Below are 19,611 nucleotides of genomic sequence, written 5' to 3' on the forward strand. Positions count from 1 at the left end.
ATGACATTAGCTACCAAAGTTACACTGGGACAAATCAAAAAAGGGATTCCATCCCTTTAGCATGAAAGTAATCAACTGAATAAGTTTTTCTTCTTTTCACAGTTCCCATTTTTTGAATTTACTGCTTTTAGTGCCAGGACTTTAAAAGAGTTCACAGAGCCATTGCAATTGGAAGGGACCACTGGAGATCATCCCTGCTCAAGCAGGGTCACCTACAGCAGGTTGCCCAGGACCACGTCCAGACGGCTTTTGAATAGCTCTACAAGCAGAGACTTGACAACCGCTCTAGGCAGCCTATGCCAGTGTTTGATCACCCTCATAGTAAAAAATTGTTGCCTTGAATTCAGATGGAATTTCATGTGTTTTAATCTGTGCTCGTTGACTCTTGTCCTGTCAACAGGTACTACCAAAAAGAGTCTGGCTTCTTCTTCTTCATTCCCTTCCATTAGATATCATTCATATTGATAAGATCCACTCCCCCAAGCCTTCCCTTCTCGAGGCTCAGTCTCAGCTCTCAGCCTTTCCTCACACATAAGATGCTCCAGTGCCTTTGTGGCTCTCTGCTGGACTTGCTCCAGTAAGTCCATCTCTTTCTTGTACTAGGGAGCTCAGAACTGGACTTGACACTCTAGATGTGACCTCATCAGTGCTGCACAGAGAGAATAGATCACCTCCCTCGATCTGCTGGCAATGCTTTTCCTAATGCAGCTTGGGATGCTGTTGGCCATCCTTGCCATGAGGGCACATTGCTGGCTTATGCTCAACTTGCTGTCCACCAGGATCCTGATCCCTTTCTGTAGAGCTGCTTTCTAGCCAGTTGGTGCCCAGCATGTACAGTTACATGGGATTATTCCTGGCCAGGTGCAGGGCTTCAAATTTCCCCTTGCTGAACTTCATGAGGTTCCTCTCTGCCCCATTCTCCAGCCTGTTGAGATCCCTCTGAATGGCAGCATAACCCTCTGGTGTATCAACTACTCCTCACAGTTTTGTATCATCATCAGACTTGATGAGGGTATACTCTGCTCCCTCATCCAGATCATTTATGAAGACCTTGAACAGGATTGGATCCATTTTGACTCTGGGAGTACACCACTAGTGACTTGCCTCCTACTGGACTTTGTGCAACTGATCAATCACCATCTGGGTGCAGACATTCAGCCAGTTTTCAATCAACCTCACTGTTTACTTATTTAACCCATACTTTGCTTCTCTATTAGGATGCTATAGGACACAGAGTCCAAAGCCTTACTCAAATTCAAGGAAAACAACATCCTGCTCGATCCATGCTTTATTTCCTGCTTGTCAGGATAGACCATTTTTAAGCTTGGATGAGGTGATCCTTGAATATCAACCAGCTCTCTTGGATCCCTCTTCTCTCCAGTACTGTATCCTATGGGATTCTTCCAAGCAGATCTCTGAAGAGGTCAAAGTTTATTCTCCTATAGTCCACAGCTGAGGTCCTGCTTTTTGTCCTGCTCCCTCCTCTCAGGATCCTAAACTCCACCACCTCATGGTCACTGCAGCCAAGGCTGCCCCCCAACTTTGACATCCACAACCATTTCTTCCTTGTTCGTAAGTATCAGGTCCAGCAGAGCACCTCTCCTTGTTGGCACCTCAATCATTTGTGTCAGGAAGTTGTCATCAGTAGACTCCAGAAATCTCCTAGACCACTTGTGCGCTGCTGTTGTCCTTCCAGCAGATTATCAGCGTTGTTGTAGTCCCCCATGAGGACCAGGACCCGTGAACATGAGGCTTCTTCCAGTTGTCTGAACAAGGCCTCTCCTCTACTTCACCCAGTCCTCCTCCATGCTCTTCCCTCTTACTGGCAGGATCAAGGATAACACCACCAGGGTCCCCACACCCTTGACCATCACCCCCAGAGCCACATAGTCACACGTAATACTTCCCAGGTCACCCCAACAGTATCGCTGGGGCCTATGTGGAAGAGCAGCAGGGGGTAACAGAGGGTCAGATGAGCCTCAGCAGCCTCTTTATAACTTCCTGAATATGATCTCCCAAGAAGCAGCAAAGCTCTCTAGACAGGTCAAGTAAGCAGATTTTTTTAAAATTTTTTTTTTTTTAAAACAGAATGAAGTAAACATGTCTGCATGATGAGGTAAACATCTGCATTAGCAGCTGAACTTCAGGCTAAATCCTTAGGCCATGTCAAGATATGGATTTTTATGCCTTCAACTGTAAGTTAGAGCAGCTGGAAAAAAAAGAATTTAGAATGGGACTAGACCTGTGTTGGCATTTATTAATGCTAATGCTGCTTCTTCAAGCAACTTACATTTGCAACACACCTTTTCATCCAGATTCAATTCCCTCAAGCACATGGGTAAGACTAAGCAGCATCACAGCAAGCCTGTAAGTGGCATTCCTGGAAATGTTAGGTGAAACACAGAGGGTCTGGTTTTTTCCCTAGTGGCTTTGTAAGAGAGAAGATGATGGCAGCCTCCTCCACTCAGAATTGGAAGCGCTCTGCCCAAGGGCATTAAGGTTAGACGTTTTTACTTGTTTAATAAAGCTGTAATGCATTTTTTTAGTCAACATGCTAAATTTGTCAGTAGAATACTTTGGGGAAGACATTTTGAACACTGTCAGATCAATGGGCATAGCAATTTCTTTATTTTTAAAACCACTTTATTCTGCATATAGCCCATGACCCCCCACCCCAAGTAATTTAGGCTTTGGTACATGGTAGCTTGTCTTGCTGTTAAACTAAGTGGCAATATTAATCAATGCACTTCAGTGCTTTTCCTCATGCCTCCTACAAATTGTATTGTGCGCTAATTACCAATGCTGCAGAGACACACTGGGGAGTAAGTAGCATTTGCAATAATCAGGCTGCACAAGGAACATCAGAGAAAGCATAAAACTGCCTTGCAAGCTTTGGAAAAAGTGCTGTAGTTTTCATTAAGTGGTATCACCACCATTGATTCTGGTTCTTGAGTACACTAAACAACTTATTTTCCATATAAAATAGAACAAGTTCAGTAGCCCGGATTAATATTTCACTATAGGGAGAAGCTGAACAGCTGATCTTCTGTATGTATTTATCTTGAATGAATAGCTTGTTCACATTGAGGGGAAGAAAAGCAAATGTTAGGAAGAAGGAATATAAAGACACTAGAATTAAAGCTGGGAATTGATTGTGAGGGACGTAAGGGGAAGATAAGGCTGTCATGGCTTGAAATTGTAAAGGCAGAACAGAATTCAATGTTGTTAAGCTGGGAGTGGTTAAAAGTCAAGTAAAAGCATTGAGCCAAACACATTTTGCAGGCAGCCACTATTCCTCATAGCTGCTTCTTAGAAGCGGAGGATTGGCACCGAGGTTAGGGAAAGCACAGCATTAGAGAATCCTGTACTGACACTGATAATACAGAAAGAAGTGTTGAAGATGTAAGTGCACAGAAGGTGTAAGTGCACAGAAGGTGCAGATTCACCTGGAAGGCTAAGAAGGCAGGAGCTTCTCTTGTTATACTGCTCAGCATATTCAGCAGTCCCGTCATCCAGCAGAAGCTGGGTGGGCGCCTCCTTCCCTGTTTATAGTCTTTCAGCACCCCACTAGCTACTCTGATCAGCTCAGAGGTTTGCAGGGGATCTCTGCAGAATAACAATAAAGGAAAACAAACAAAAACCAACGGAACATGCATGCAGCACCACAAAATACACAGTTGGCAACAGATCTGCCTGCAGATGAGTATGGGGACACTGGAAGCCCTTGGTGCTCCAAACCAGCTTCAAGTGTAATAGTACTTACCACTTGCTACCTATAGCTTCCCAGTATTTGTTTTAAGCTGGTCTGTAGCACAAACAAAGCATTTTCTCATCTGTCTGCAAAAGACTGCATGAATGAACCCCTAGAGGGATGGCAGTAAGAAGCAGAAGAGGAAAAGGAGCAAAACCAGGAAGGAAGAGAATGAGCCATACGCACACTGGGAGCATGAGCAAAGCTGACTGCAAACCTAGTAGCTTACTCTTCCTACGTGATGCTGCCAGATTAAAAACATTTTAAAAAATGCAGAACATTTGAGGAACTAACTGCAAACTCAATTACTAAAAGCCCCTAAAATTCAGTGATTGATAAACTCTAATTTACTGTTAATCATGTATTTTTTCTTCTCAGTCTAAAAACAACACAGCTTCAATTTCTATGTTTTTTGTGCGTGTGTGTGTGTGTGTTTGTACAATACCAAAAACTTTGAATTTCAAACACCAAGAAGGAATATTCACTATCCAACAAAACTATCGAAGCAGAGAGCCACCCTGCCCCTATACCAAACTAACCTATTCCCACTGGAATAAAAGGACACACTTACTACAGTTTAAAAATACTTGCTCTTGCCCCTATGTGCAAACCACACATCTACTTCAACTTGCTGCAATAACTGTCAACTGTGTAAGACCATTACTTGAGAACTTCACTTTCTTTTCATTTTCACTAGACTAATTGCTATTTTTTATTATTGACATTCAAATTATCTAGATTTTTTTGTATGTTAATAATATTACAAACATTTCTGAAAAGATAATTTTTGGGCACGTGTGTATGACCATACACACACACCTGCAAGTGTTCTAACAAGTTGTTAGGACAAGACAGGTGCTGCAATAATAAAAAGCAGTTTTAATAGCTTCATGTGAAAAATGAATTATGAAATTGTCTTAAGTTCATAACATCTAATCCCACTGGACTTGAATTCTTAGATATATATAATAAATAACTAGAAATTAAATATTTAAGTCTAACGAAAAACTTGAACCTGATAGCCACTAACTTTTCAAGCTATGCAAATGAAATTAGTACTATGGGTGAATATTCCTTCACGACCTGAAAATGATGAGTCAGCCTTTTTGTCAAAGACAAACATTCATTCACTCAGCTGTATAACTACTGGAATGTCTACTAAACAGAATGACTGTGAAAGACTCAGATTGCTCAACAGTTCACCCCTTACTGAATGATTAAAAGGCGTAAATCCTGAAAATGAGTGGGAAACCAAAATTAAAGGATTTTATAGGCATAAATATGCAAAGAAAGAAAATTAAGCTAGTGGAAGAAATCTGATCCTATTGCCTGCCACTAGTGGAAGGAAAAGAGTTGGTTTCAGTTTTATGCATTTTCAGAATGCCTGTTACTTCCTTTTTCATTCGTATTTGAGTTGACACAGATGCAACATACACGATTTACATGCATACCTCAAAGGGTGTTCATTATTTTAAACTTCTTCCTCACTGTTTTATCTTTCCCACAATCTGCAAACAAGTTTTTGGAGTTAATCCCAAGAAAAGATGCTGTATTTAATTTTCAAGAAGAAAGTAATGCCTGTTTCTGGAAAGCTATTACAAAAGCTCAGTCTAAAAAGTACAAGATCAATATACATTTTTGCCCAAACAAATAAACAAGAAAAAGTGCAGCTATACTCATCTTTGGACTTACTACAGATTTACTTATGTTAGCAATTATTTATGCCCCTTCAGTGCAGTGTAGTATACTGAGAACCAATAAGCTGCAACCAACAGCAAATAGTTGCCCCTTGTGGTGCATGACAGACTTTTTCTAACATTTAAAGAAAACTGGGCACACTTTAAGATGATTATTCAGTAGCACTCTAAGATCTCACTAAATCACTTCTGTAGCACGGCAGAATGGCAGTCATAAGAACCTGATAATAAGTGAAGGCTGAGCTCAGGAGTAGTTTTGTAATACAAAGCTAATTCCTTTTATTTCTCAGTGCTCTGCCCAGCCAAAATTCCACATATAGCCAGCCAAGCCCTTGGCAGTAACAAAGAGGAAATTGCCACCTAGATGCATTGTACTCAATGCCCTAACAATACATAACTGTGGGCCCTGCTGAGAGCACCATGGGTCAACACAGAAGAATGAGGACAATCAACTCACTTTTAAGTAATTCTTACTCAGAAGGGTCCTGGATTTTACACTGAGATAGGGTATCTGCTCTTATTTAAAGAAACAAATGACAGAGGTTCACTGAAATAAGCCTTGAAAACAACGTTTTCTGGAAACTCTCACAGATGTAAGGGAGGCATAAGCACTGTGATAGTAATTTTAAAGCCAACAAGATTGAGGCACACAGTAATGAAGTAACTGGATAGAGGTCATTAAGCAAGCCACGGCAGAAGTAAAGCTGCAAAAGCCCAAGGTGCTGCATCCATGGGGTATCTTGGAGCCTGTGCTACCTCACTGGTGGTCCTTCCTGCTCCTGCCTCCTCCTCAGAGATCTCAAATTCTTCTCTCCTATCTAAAGAGAGCCTAAAGAGAGGCTTTAGCAACTAATTTCAATTGGACTTCAAGAAAAAAAAAATACCATTTTTACTTAGGAACGATAAAGTAACATTTATACAATCAAAAATATAAGAGAAATTTCAAATAACTAAATTGGTATCCTTCCACACTCCTTTATGATGATACTTTTCCTTCACAATGACAGACTGCAGTACTTCTGTAGTAGAAGGCAGATGTGCAGTGTATACAAACTTCCTGTAATTTCAATAGTAGGCAGAAGAAAATTTTTTTTTTTTTACATTGACTACCTTTCTAATACAGAGAACTTCCAAACAATTAAAACTGTTTCAGAAGTCAGTCAGATTAACAGAACAATACAATTCAAATGCTCGACCTCTGGCTACAGCTAAGCATTTAAGTTGTCCAAAATCATGATCAGAGAGAACAACGTATTCTTATTGGAACTTTATTGAGAAGGTTCTCTGCAAATGAAGTAAGAATAATATAAGTTATATTTTGCATTAATGTCTTACTTTGCTATATATCCCATGACACACACACACAAGAGGCTTGAAAATATTTTGTCTGCTAAAATACAGACAAAACTCAGAAGTTTAATGGTTCATTTTTCTTAAAGGAATCTAAAGAGAACAGTGAATTCATTCTGTGTTAGCAATTTAAGCGAGGGGACATCTGTGTTACTTTGAATGCTTCTTTATTCACCTGTACTTGTGTGGAACCCTGGCAACACCCTTCATAAAGAAATAAATTGAGAAGGAGATTAAGAACAGTTGGAGTATTCTGGCACAGGCAATTTTTTACAATTCTCCGAGAATTCTGATTATTTTAGTAATGATGTTTCCCTCGCCTGTCTCTCTCACTAAGTCTTTTGCCCTCCTATTTTGCATCTAAACAGCAATTGTGTATAAACTGGTGAATATTTAAAATAGAGTAACGCTTCTAAGTCTTAAAATACGTGGCCAATCATTTTGGTATTCACCGCAGTTAATCGTGATGCATTTATTAATGTGTAAATATCAGGCATTTCCTTTGGCATTCGACTCTCCATTTGCAATTCATTAACATATTGTTATTTTAAAATATTAGTCTCTGAGAAGACACCAGATTTTCACTGGATCGGTCTCACACGTGAAAAAGCATTTTTATATTCCGAATGCATCAAAACAGCAGAATCTCTAGGCAGATAGTAAGTGGGATTCACTGAAACACAATGTTAGTTCTAATGGATGGATGATTGTGTTTGGTCTTTTGAAACTTTGAAGTATAGGTAAGTCTTGATCACACAAATTAATAAATCCTAAAGCTGGAGTTAACAATAACCATTACACCCAAATTCTGCAGCTTAGCCCAGCCAATTTTTCAAAAGGTCAGGTTGTGAACTGGAGAAGATCAGGGAGGTCCACCGCATAGCTTTGTTGCCAGGCATCTCTCGTCTGGATTGTTGCAGGCATTTATTAGTATTCGTCAGCAGACTCAACAAAGCAAACAAGAAATTCAAGCACGAATAATAAAATGAAATGCTGCTATATAACCCTTTGTCATTCAGCAAATATGGGACTTTTTAGCTACATTGTTCCTAAACCTGGGTTACTACTTTAATTTTTCTCCACAGTGCTGACTGAATGAGTATGCATGTGTGTTAAATGCAGAGCTCCCTTAACAACTGCAGGACTGCCATTTAATCTGTTGGTAGATGGACCATTTCCTGTGGGAACTCTAGCTATGATTTCCAGATCCACCAAATAAATCTCAGATTAAGATTCCAAATGAAACCTGCCTTTGGCAGATAAAAAATGTCAAGATGGATATAAACAGTAAAATTATAAATTATCTAGGTGTTGCACAATGACTTGATGTGCGTTTTTTGTTTACACTTTCCCCGATATCACAACTATACAAGGCATTCATCAAATGTCACACTTTCATAATATTGGAGGCATCATTAAAACTGTTTGGCTAAGGACCTTGAAGTGTTTAAGCAGTAGCTCAAAAGTATATTTGTGCAAAGTAGAAGAATAAATTTACATATCAGCAGCAGCTCATAAGGGATGGGTAAATATTCTGTTTATCTCTCATTGTAATTCAGGTTAGTTTAAATACAGGGTTTCAGGATATCATTACAGCCTATATGGAGTTATTACATAATTTCCAAACATAGTGTCTGCTAGAGTTTTACTAAGCATGTTGTGTTTATGTTTTCTAAACCAGCTAAAAACAAAGTAAACCCTCCCACCCCATTTTTCTTTTGCTATTGTCATACCAGACAATTGCTTTTCACATAGAACCCCTTCCATTATCTAAATCTTAATGATCCAGAACTCCCTTTTATCTAGACAGGGTCATGTTTCCTGATGCCCATTAATTATAGTGAAAATTCTCTTATCCAAATGTACTCAACCTCCCCTACCATAAACAAACAACTAAGGCTTTGCTGAATTAGAGTTCTAAACAAAATCCCAGAAAACTGCAGCTTTAGAAGTGAAGAAAAATATTGTCATTTTAAGCATCCGACATAAAAGAAAGGTCACTCTGCATAAAGTGCCAGCAAGACACCTTGCCCACGCATCCTTCACTCCGAGTAAGTGGTCTACTAAAGATGCAGGTGAACTTTCAGATAAGAGTCTCCAATGAACTCCCTGGAGAACCTTTTTTTAATAAATTTTTTGGTTATGTCTTTGTTCTGAACTTAAGCTTCATTCTAGTTATTAAAATAGAAGCAAAGAAGGTTTCTAAAGAAGAAAATAACCAAATTCCTCTTGCACTTGTGCTAGGTCTTCTAAAGCTCTTTCTGAAGCACTACATAAAAATTACTGTGGTAATAAGTGCTGCTCTCCCTGAAGCACATTTCAAGACATTCTTAAGTTAGCTGCACTCATACTTTAAAAACTTAAGCGATTCAAAGTGCAATACTTCAAGGCATGCATTCTCTCCATCTTTAGTGCTTGCAGTACTCGGTGCAGATAAGGCACTACACATTTTCAGTGTACTGTAAAGGCTCTAACAAAACGATATCCACAACACTCCAATGAGTCAGGCAGATACTGGACACTTAATTGTGCTTCTGATGAGGAGTCTTTCTGCATGCAGCCTGGCGAGAAATGCACTGTATTTAACCATTCAAAATGTACAAGGAAAAAAATGGGATGGAAAAAGGACAGATGAGAATTTATACACGTGAAAGGGTGATTATATTTACAGGAAAGACCAGACAGTATTTGATGATTTTTCAGTTATCATTAGCTCCTTTTTATCTTCAAAGTCACGGCACACTATTCCCTCTTTTTCCATGCAAAATGTTTTCTTCATCTTCCATACTTAGTGTTGCTCAACAGTTACTAGCCACTCTTCCAATGTTTGACTCATGCAAGATCATCCTCTGAACCTCTCTTCTACCTCCTATACTGTGCAGAGAAACCTGCAACTACCCTTGCCACTTTGCAAGGGGATCTCTGACAGCCAGCACACAGCGAGTTCAATGCTGGAAGCACAGCACACATGGAATTCCGACACTAATCAATTGAGCCATGTGCGTGAAGAGGACTCTGCCTCTCTGCATATCATGTAGATTCTTCTGCATACATGCCCATGCAATATCCAGGTCTTCTTTCTTTCCCAGGTAAACAGCACTCCTTATTGCTAAAAGAGGGAAGGAGAGGAAGAACAGGCTCACAGTATCTCCTGTTGAGGCATGTAAAAGAAACAGACTTCAATATGACAAGTATCATTTATTCTGCCTCTACTACAGCCTTGGATGAAGGGCTTGAGATTTACTTTAGAGTGTTTACAGCTGTAATGTCCTGGAGAAAGGGGAGGCAGCACCTTTACAATTAGTTGCTTTTTGACCCAACTAGAGCATCAGGTGAAAAATCTTTACACCACCACATTACTCTCAAAGCTTTCTTTACCCCTTCATCTTTGTGTGTATGTGTGTTAGTGCGTGTTAAAGTCACACAATAATAATTCCAGTCAAAAAGTCCTTGTAATTACTATCACAAAACCAAACCTACAAAAAAGTACATTAAAATCATTGCACAACTAGAAAAAAAACTTACTAATTCTGATAAGTAGTCGACAAATAGATGGTGAGGAACAGGAATTTCATTTCTAGGAAGTTAGCAAAAAAATATGATTCATTTTACTTAACCTATGCATATGACTGTACATCGCCTCAATTACCATGAATGCAAAAGGTACGGCTAACAATTAATGGAATTTATGAATGGGAGTAAATAAATGCAAACATATTTCTAGAGAGGTTTTATTGCCTGAATATTATTCACTACACAGCAAAAGAACTAAAGAGTATTTTTGTAAGCAATACACACGTATATACACACCATGACCATGACAATACAAAGCAAGCTATGGCCAGATTCTTAACAGTAAGCACCATGCGTTCATGCAAGACCAATGCATGCACAAACACACAATGCAATTAAGACAACTGTCTACGCGTAAGCTTATCACATACACATGTGTCTGAGCAGCTATTTATACATAACTTGTTCATTAGGTTTGCATATCTGTTTTCCTCTTTTTTTCCTGAAGGGATCAGGACTGGAAAACAACAGCTCACCACCAGATAAAACACTTACTTTTCAAATTTCCCTGCACAAGCTGATTCTGCAGTTCTGTTCCAATCTACATTATCACATCTCTTTAAAGCTAGAGTCTCCTCTGAACTACAGTTTCCAGATATGCAATTTAAAGTATTTTTACAGGCCACACAAACATTCTTTTGAAGGATAGCAAGTTACAGTGAAAGTGTCTATATGGATTATAACTAAGAGTTGACATTGAATTCTTACAGGTGAAATTGGTTCATTGACTTACATTTCAATATGTGCTTTAAGTAGTGGTTTAAAAATACATATATATATTTATTTCTATGCTTGAAAAATATAATAATCACCTTTTAAGGAAGCAAACCACTTTGCCATTAAAAATAATCCATTTATTACCTTGTTTCAGGAAATTCCAAATAATAATTATACAATGCTTTTCATTTTGGAGTCAGCAAAATTATAATTTTGTTGTCAAAACAGACCAAACAGTACTTGCTATTCTAAGGCTTCACCTAATTTCTGCCCTGTCCTTAAAAATCATAGATGCTCATGCTCAGAAGTATGACACAAGCAAAAACATTACAATACTGAAAGACTATATAATACAGAACAAGTATAGCTGCACCCATTCAAACACGGTACATGATACGAGTCAAATGAGACACAAATTTAACTCCAGTATTTGCACACTCCCCACTTTCCTATCCTGCTAACTCTTTTGGAAAATTGACATATCAAGTACTGAATGTATACGTAAGTATGAAAAGCACCTAATTTCAGGTTCCCTCTTGTGTCTTGTGTATTAATGTTTGTGCAGTTTTTGTCATGCGTGTAAACCCTACTAAAGTAACAACTCCACCCAGGTGCAATGTGCTTCCTCCCACACTGCCACTGCAATGCGAAGATATGCACCTATTTGCCAATATAAATTTATTTTTATAATGGACTACCACCCTAGGCTTTCTAGCTTGGATCCCGAATGTTTTCCTTTTGGAAATTACACAGTCTTCACTGGCCTGCTGCCAATGGTCTTGATTAATTTCTCTCTAAGAAAGGTTGAGAGAATGTAAAAAGTTACTATCCTCCTGTTAAAAACTAAGTGCTGCGGAGATAAACAGTACATTTAAATTAGATACAAACCCAAAATAATAAGCCTTGCACATAGACTGTTCTTTAACTCTTCCTAATATACCAGGACAGACATATTCCATATATTCCAAACAACACGGAGAGTTAAAAAGAAAATCTCAACTATCAAACACTTCAGATATACTCTTCTTAAACACTGCCTTTCTTTCAAGTATTTTATTTTATAACATCTATTAAAAGGTTACATATTATCCCACATAACTGCCATAAACCTACCACTTCTCTGTGCCTAACATTTTTGCTGTTTTTTTTAAATCCTCATTGCTTGAATGAATTTTCATCTAGTCAGCTGAATTTAATCTCAGACGTGCTTTAACATCCTTATTTTTTGACAAATAATTTAATCTCCAACATTTCAGTATGTTATAAAAGAAAAAAAATTCTTATAGCGTTATTCCAGAAACTGCTTTTAAACTTCCAAGTTACAAGCAAGGAACAACTAGATAGAGTACAGTACCAGCTGCAAAAAGGAAAGATACCACAGATGACAAAGTGGAACACAAAATGGTACACACTTCAACACAGGCATTTAAATAGAAGATTGAAAGTTGCTTTGATTTAGTAGTTCAATGAGAAAATGCACCAGAATGTCTATCAAGGGTACACATGGAACACTATGTTGCTGTAATTTATCTACTAACTTTATGATAAGAAAATGTAATTTAATTGTTAATACGCAAATAAAAATTCTAAGAAAAAAAAAATTCCTCATCCAAACCAGTATGATGACTTCAGATTTAGCCATAATCCCTTTTTTTAACTTCCTTAGGAGTAAAAGCATAAAGAATTATGTGGCTTATTAATGACTGAACTAAAAAAAGTGTATAAATTTCACTTTTGTCTATACAACAATTTCTATTGGATACACAAATATGTAAGTGTTAGTTTGGATGAAATAGCTTTCTAAACAGCACAAAATATTAGCTTAATGCATCAGAAAAATAATACACATTAAACTCAGTAACTAACCAGTTTTTAAAGTATCTGTGAGCAGCAGCAGAACGCCATTTCTTGCAGTTAGACAGAAAATATTTCACAATCAGTTTATGGTATCCACTTGCCTACTTTGGAAAAGTTAACCTTTTGAACCATTCTTAGGGTATGCTGACCCCTAAAGGTCTAAAAATACTAAATCTGATTAAGCCATTACACATTTAAAGTATAAATTGTCAGATTACAATTCTCCACTAAAGTTACTCCACCATGATTACTTTTGTTTTCAGAGTATACGATTCAAAAACATTTTTAATTTCACTCAGTAATAGCTCAAAATTCCATGAATTAAAAGGGGTCTACAAGTACTTTATTTTACACAATAATATAGACAGAAATTCCTTTACATATGTAAGAAATGCATCATCTTCAAGATGGAGTATTTCTTCTTTCTTCTAAACAACAGACTCTTCATGAGAAACTTGACATTTATTATCTTTCGAGAAATAATACAAAGTATAAAATTCAAAAAAAGGAAATACACAAGATGCTATCAGGCTCTGATATAGGAGGCATCTTTGATATTGACACAGCCATTCCATTTTTTAAATTTTTTTTTTCCATGTACACATAGCCACTTACTGGAAAAAAACCACTTTTATGATGTACTGAAGGTTTCCTTGTGTCTTACCCTTTCCTCAATCTACGCATTATCATCTTGTCACAAGCCAGTTTCTGGCAATTCTCTCCTGTAAAGTCAGTCAGTCACTAAATGAGCTCTCAAACTCAGTGCTTTTTTTTTTTTTTTTTTTTTTTTTTTTTTTTTAAAGTTTCTGTCATGAAACATAGAAGAATGTATCTGAGAGCAAAATTTTGGTCATCCAAATAGAAGAAGATCCTTCCATCCTGATGGAGATGAAAACTTCATGAACCATGGAAGTTCCAAGTTAACCAAGGCCCCCTTTACCTCCAAGCCTACCTTGCTGTCTATATACAGTTGAGGTAATAACCAGAATCTCGTTAATATTAGTAGATGGCTTAATTATACTCTAGCCAGGTGTGAGTAGCCAAGAAAGTTACTTTAAGACAGACTTCACATTTGTTGTTAACCCATTAAGAAAAAAAGTTGGAAAATAGAGTGCAATGTACAGACTAAGAATTTAAATAAGATATCTCAATGTTATACAAAAACATTTTCAATAACCCAGAAAATAAAAATAAAGCTGATTATTTATATTCCTGTTACCCCAAATACTTTTAAGAGGCAGTGTGTGGTTGTGGGTTTGGTTGGTTTTTTGTTTTTTTTTTTTTTCTTCCAAAGTCAGTCATGTATCAGCAAGAACAACTACATTCCAGTCACTGCCTAGCACTGGTACAACACCTGAGGTTCCTTATTAATATCTTAAAAGTCCTTACCTTTTGACCAGTTCTCCATTTCTTCTCCTGAACTTGTTTGACCTGGCATTGAGTCCAGTTTGTGCTTGAAGATTTCAGAGCTAAAATAAAGCAAACTCTAGATAAATAAACTTGAAATAATATATTATAACACACCTATATTTTGCCTTCATTTGACAGAAAATTTGCAAGATATATGATTTAAAAATATTTATAGCACGACTTCAACAGTCAGTGCTAAATTATATTTCTCAGTAAAATATTTTTTATTCACACATCTAATTTTTATAATGTTTTGGTTCAGATTTCTGTTGCATGTAACTCCTACACTGAAAAATTTATTAGTTTGTCTTCTTGTTCTAGACTCTGGTTTTGGAAGTACATGCTATTGAGCACAGCCCAAATCACACTGAGTCGTCTGCTAGAGGCAATGAAACTGCTTACTTTGCTAATTATTACAGATGGCGATACGCGTTTCACTTTACAACTTTCTTTCTCCTGCTTTAATTTCCTGGATAAAATACAGGTAAAGTGGCCCATGACCACTCCAACTCTGAATTTGCAGGTTTTTCTAAACAGCTAAATAATCCTTAATTACACAGTTGCAGTATTTCATATAATCAAAGATCTTCAAGAAACAACTCTCAATACTCAGAAATAAGATCTACAGTAAAATGTTATGCTTATCAGGTAACATTCTGAGTATTAAAATATATGCTGTCGTACACATTAAAAATTCAACTATATTCTATATCTCAAGGAAAACTAAATAAATTTGTAATCTTGCTAATATAGTAAGCTTACCACAAATTTTATTACTTACTCAAGCACCTCTTTTAAGATGTATTGTACAAAGGATGATTTTTTATCTTTAACTATGTAATAGGGCTTATTTTGTATGTTTTTCCTGCTATATTTTTTCTACATTTATTAAAAAGATACACATGCCTTGAAGAGGCAGTGGCTAGATCATGAAAATACACACAGAGTTGTCATTGTGCTGATAAATGGAAGAGTTAAAAAAAAATAATTAAGTACACATTTTAAAATTCAAGCATATTATACTAAGACATATGTTCTAACTAATAAAGCAGCAGCAGAAATTCTTTTCCTATAGAACATCAAAAAGGCAGATGTTTTCATTTTTGAGATTATAAAAAAGTGTAATAATTGTGTAACCACTTAAGATTCAACACTAACATTTACATTAAGCATTCAAGAAATACATATTTAGCTCATATCTGTTGTTAACTATAAATGTGCACAATTTAAAAAAAAAAGTGTATGATTTGACGTGCTTAGGTCTTAACAAAAAATAACAACTTCACCTCATATCGCAGAACACTGAGTTCCTTGCAAGAACCCATCAAATGAAGCTGTATGCTTCTTTTTCAATTCTGTGTAACTGTGTTGATTTGGAGTTGGCAATCTTTTCCTAAGTTCCTCATTTACTTTTGGATTAGCTGAAAATATAGAAGGTTATTAATATCAAGAAATAGGTTTCTGTCAATGAAGCCATTTCCCTACATATTGCACAAAAAGGTTCATAATAATTGCAGTATTTTAATAAGATATTCATATAGCAAGACATGAAGAAAATACGGTATTTAATAACCTCTGGAGTATTTTAAAACATGTCTTAGGGCCTTAATGTGCCTAGTAATATACTATTTAAAAACCATAATTTTATCCCTCCACAATATACAGTCATTCTTCCTCGCCATTTACCCAGCTAATGAATGCCAGCAATTAGTAAAATGTAATCCCATTGCACAATCATTTTAATGCTTTTAGCACTCAGAAAAGTAAACACCAAATTAATACTGCTCAAGCCATATCAGATCCTAGTTGGAAGCAAGCAATTATAGTTCAGCTCCTCAGGTGTAATTAAATGATTGGAATGATTTAGTTCCATAAATGCAAGTTAATTCATAAGCAAGCAACAAATATACTGGGAGTAATTACAAGAAACATTGACAGTCTAAGCAGGGCATGTGCCGTCATGTACCTGATGTAGGAAAATGCTGCCCTCTCCTGGAAATAATAAACTATGGCACAGGAATAACGAGACATGTCAAGAGGCTCATTTTACAGATTTTGCATAGGTGAAATATGTTCTGTTAATCAATAGGAATTTTCTTGTTTACACATACAGAAAATAAAAACATTGTTGATATCAGATTAAGGCAACCTATCGATCAAAGCCAAACCAAAAGACCTTTTGGGGCTCCCTAGGGTTTGCAGTATTCTTTCCCTATTATTAGAAATAAAAACATTAGTAAACAGAACAACAAAACTTTCCATACACTAAGTATGTAAATCAGTTGTTGTGAATACAAACGCTGCAATAGGTATCTAATGTACACACAATACTTACATATCATTCAAGAGGTACCTTTACAGTAGGTACTTCAAACATAAGGTATGTTTAGAAACAAAACTTGTTGAACCATATTATTCAGACAGTGTTAAACTTCGCCACATCAACAACAACCAGAAGCTGGCCATGACAGTTTTCCCAGGAGGAATCAGAAAAATTAAATACAGTTATTTTAAAGCTTTGCTTTAGTTCAATTTGAAGACAATCTGTTAATAATCAAACTGTCTAATAATCAAAAGAAATTAAAGCTGGAGATTAAAATAAATTATACTGGTGGACTGAGACAAAACTGAAAATACAAAATGAAACTGTAGCCCAAAAGCTAGAGTTAATTTTAAATCTAGAGTCAATTTCCTTATTCACTATCTATTTATTCAAGCTGCGTTAGTGTTAAGACTACTACTTGAACATCATGAAAAGAAAGCTAAAAAAAAAAACATTGTCCTTATGTGTTGAATATAATATGCAATAGTTACATAAAATTCACACGAAATATTTAAATATAAAACCACCTACAAATAGGAATATAAATTAACCAGTATCTTCCTACTAATGAAAGAAATCCCAGATCTACCTATTTGGCCCTCTACAGAAATAACAAATGTTTCCCAGTGCTGCATATAGCAACATGGGAGAAAAATCATACACTGTGGTCAGTATGTGACTATCTTCCACCCAGAGAAACCAACTGTAAGAAAGCTTGATTCAGAAGCACCTGATCCCTGTAAAACCCTGAAATTGTTCTTTACCAATAGTACTTTGGCATCAAAATATTTCTTTGTTCCAGATCTTGGTGTATTTCAAAACAAACCCAAGCGGTACATAAATACCTTCACTGTTACTTTAGGTGCTATGGAAATGAAATAAGTTATTTTAAGATGTCATATTATTAAAAGTTTAAAATGTACAGCACATTTGCTTTGCCCTTTGATGTCACAGTCCTATTTTTCTATTCAAATCTTGTACACTGTAAGTTAATTGCTTTTGGAAACTACTTATTATTCATGTAAAAATTAATGTGCCAATGTGTTTAAATCCTTTTAAATGACCATTCATGCATCTTTCTTCTTTAAGTACCAATGAAATCTGTCAAAGATATCAATGCAAGATGGTCTTAGAGAAAGTTCTAATAAAGATTTTTTCTGCTAACATAAGATTTTCATTTTCGTCAACTTTACTTAAATTCCATTAATTTTTTAAGCTGCTTTTAATAAATTCACAAGTAAAAAAAATTTAGGCTCCATAGTCTGTCATTTGTGTTCCAGCTGACTTTATGAATATTAATAACAGTGTTATCCTGATTAAATAGGCTTCATATAAAATCCCTGTGAATCCTATAGCTCAGACATCTCATTTTTCCAACTCTTTATGAATTTGGATTCAGACATTAAACTGGAAAAAAAACTTAAAAAACAGATTCAATGGTACATTTGTGTACCCTTAAGCAAAAAATTATATGTTCTAATGATTCAAATAATTAAAATTGATAGACTACATATTGAGATTTCAGGCTTTCTGTAAACATGCAACATATTTTAATGAAAATGTCAACACTTCACAGAATAAAGGATTAAGAATCTATTATAAAATAATAATAATAATAATGTCTGTCCTTCTCCTTACCTTAAACAAGAGATGATATGATCTTAACTCTTCATATATGGAGTGCTGATTTGCATAAGTATTTCCTAAAGAGAAAGAAACTAGTGGATGCTTAATTACATAAGCATACACATGAAATACACAAACATTGTAGCTTAGCATGGGTGCCCAGTGAAAAACAGCATTAGCTTTTAATTGATTTATACTTCAGCAAAAACAACCTTTTTCTAAAGAATGTCAAATCAAAGCACACAGGAAACTTTAACATTATTGTACGAGACTCGTGCAGTCACAGTTTCAAACTGTCAACTTCTTTCCATGCTTATGTGTTTGAATTATTTACATCTATAACAGGTAAAAATGGAAAACAAAGCTCACTGCACTGCCTTCACTTTTTTATATAATACTAACTAAACTTACTACTTCCTCATTCATTCAGGGATATATTTTGCAAAGATGGCCATCAAAATATTTTGTCTTCCAGTACCTTGAAATATGAATGGATGTTAGGAGAAAAAAAAACCTAAACAAACTAATGGCTTATTCAAAAGGATGGCATTTCAGTCCCAGTTCTAATTACTCACCAACACAAACACTTAATAGGAATTAAATAAAAACAAGAGGTATATAAAAATAACATACATCTGGAAGGTAGAAGCACACAGTGCTTTACTTGTGCAGTTCTGAATAGCTTTTATTACAGCTGTGGCAGTATTTCCACTTTCAGAAGAAAAAACCTCCAGAGGGTCTGCAGAATATATATTATACAAAGGAGCACCCCACAATAACACCAACTTTCAACCGTCTGAACAGTGATGTTGACCCAAGTTATTTAGATTAGTGACAGTCTGCTGTAGCTACCAACACCTTCCCTCCCTGGGCAGGAGATCTGGAAGTCCATTTTCTAAGCTGGAGTTCCCCACCCCAGGGAACCGAAAGGCTGTTGACACCCTCCCACATGGAGCCCCGATGACTGCAAACCCCTGTTCCTTGGTCTTGCCTTGACAAGTGTTGATGACAACTACTGCATCATGGCCTTAGCCACTGTGACAGGAAGCAAACGTTTGCTGGTGTTGACAGAATTCACCTCTTCTTCACAAAAAGTCCTCAGGTCTTGGGAGAGTTTTTCCACAAGGAGGGCTACCCCACCTGCCTGGCCGCTGGTGGCACAAGAGGCCAGTTCCCCCCACCCCTTGGACCAGCACTGAGCCAGTCTTTGTTCCCCTTAATTATGCAGTTGACAGTTGCCATTGACAGTGCAGGGATGGAGCTATGTAAGAGAGGGAACACCATATACTTTATGGATAGGGAAATAA

The 19,611-nt window shown here is 36.5% G+C and overlaps 1 protein-coding gene across 4 annotated transcripts in view; it reads right to left on the reverse strand.

The window, feature by feature from the left end:
* MIPOL1 (mirror-image polydactyly 1) overlaps positions 1-19,611 on the reverse strand; it is a 195,291-nt gene that overhangs the window by 144,532 nt on the left and 31,148 nt on the right. For all 4 annotated transcript variants that reach the window (XM_030033201.2, XM_030033183.2, XM_030033194.2 and 1 more), the window contains 3 exons: positions 18,317-18,381; positions 15,642-15,776; positions 14,335-14,414 (listed from right to left, as the gene is read on the reverse strand). In XM_030033201.2, coding sequence (XP_029889061.1) covers positions 14,335-14,414; positions 15,642-15,646 — 85 coding nt within the window. In that variant the 5' untranslated portion in view covers positions 15,647-15,776; positions 18,317-18,381. The remainder of the gene's footprint in view (positions 1-14,334; positions 14,415-15,641; positions 15,777-18,316; positions 18,382-19,611) is intronic.

Source organism: Aquila chrysaetos, chromosome 2 (genome assembly GCF_900496995.4).
Source record: "Aquila chrysaetos chrysaetos chromosome 2, bAquChr1.4, whole genome shotgun sequence".
Lineage (NCBI taxonomy): Eukaryota > Metazoa > Chordata > Aves > Accipitriformes > Accipitridae > Aquila > Aquila chrysaetos.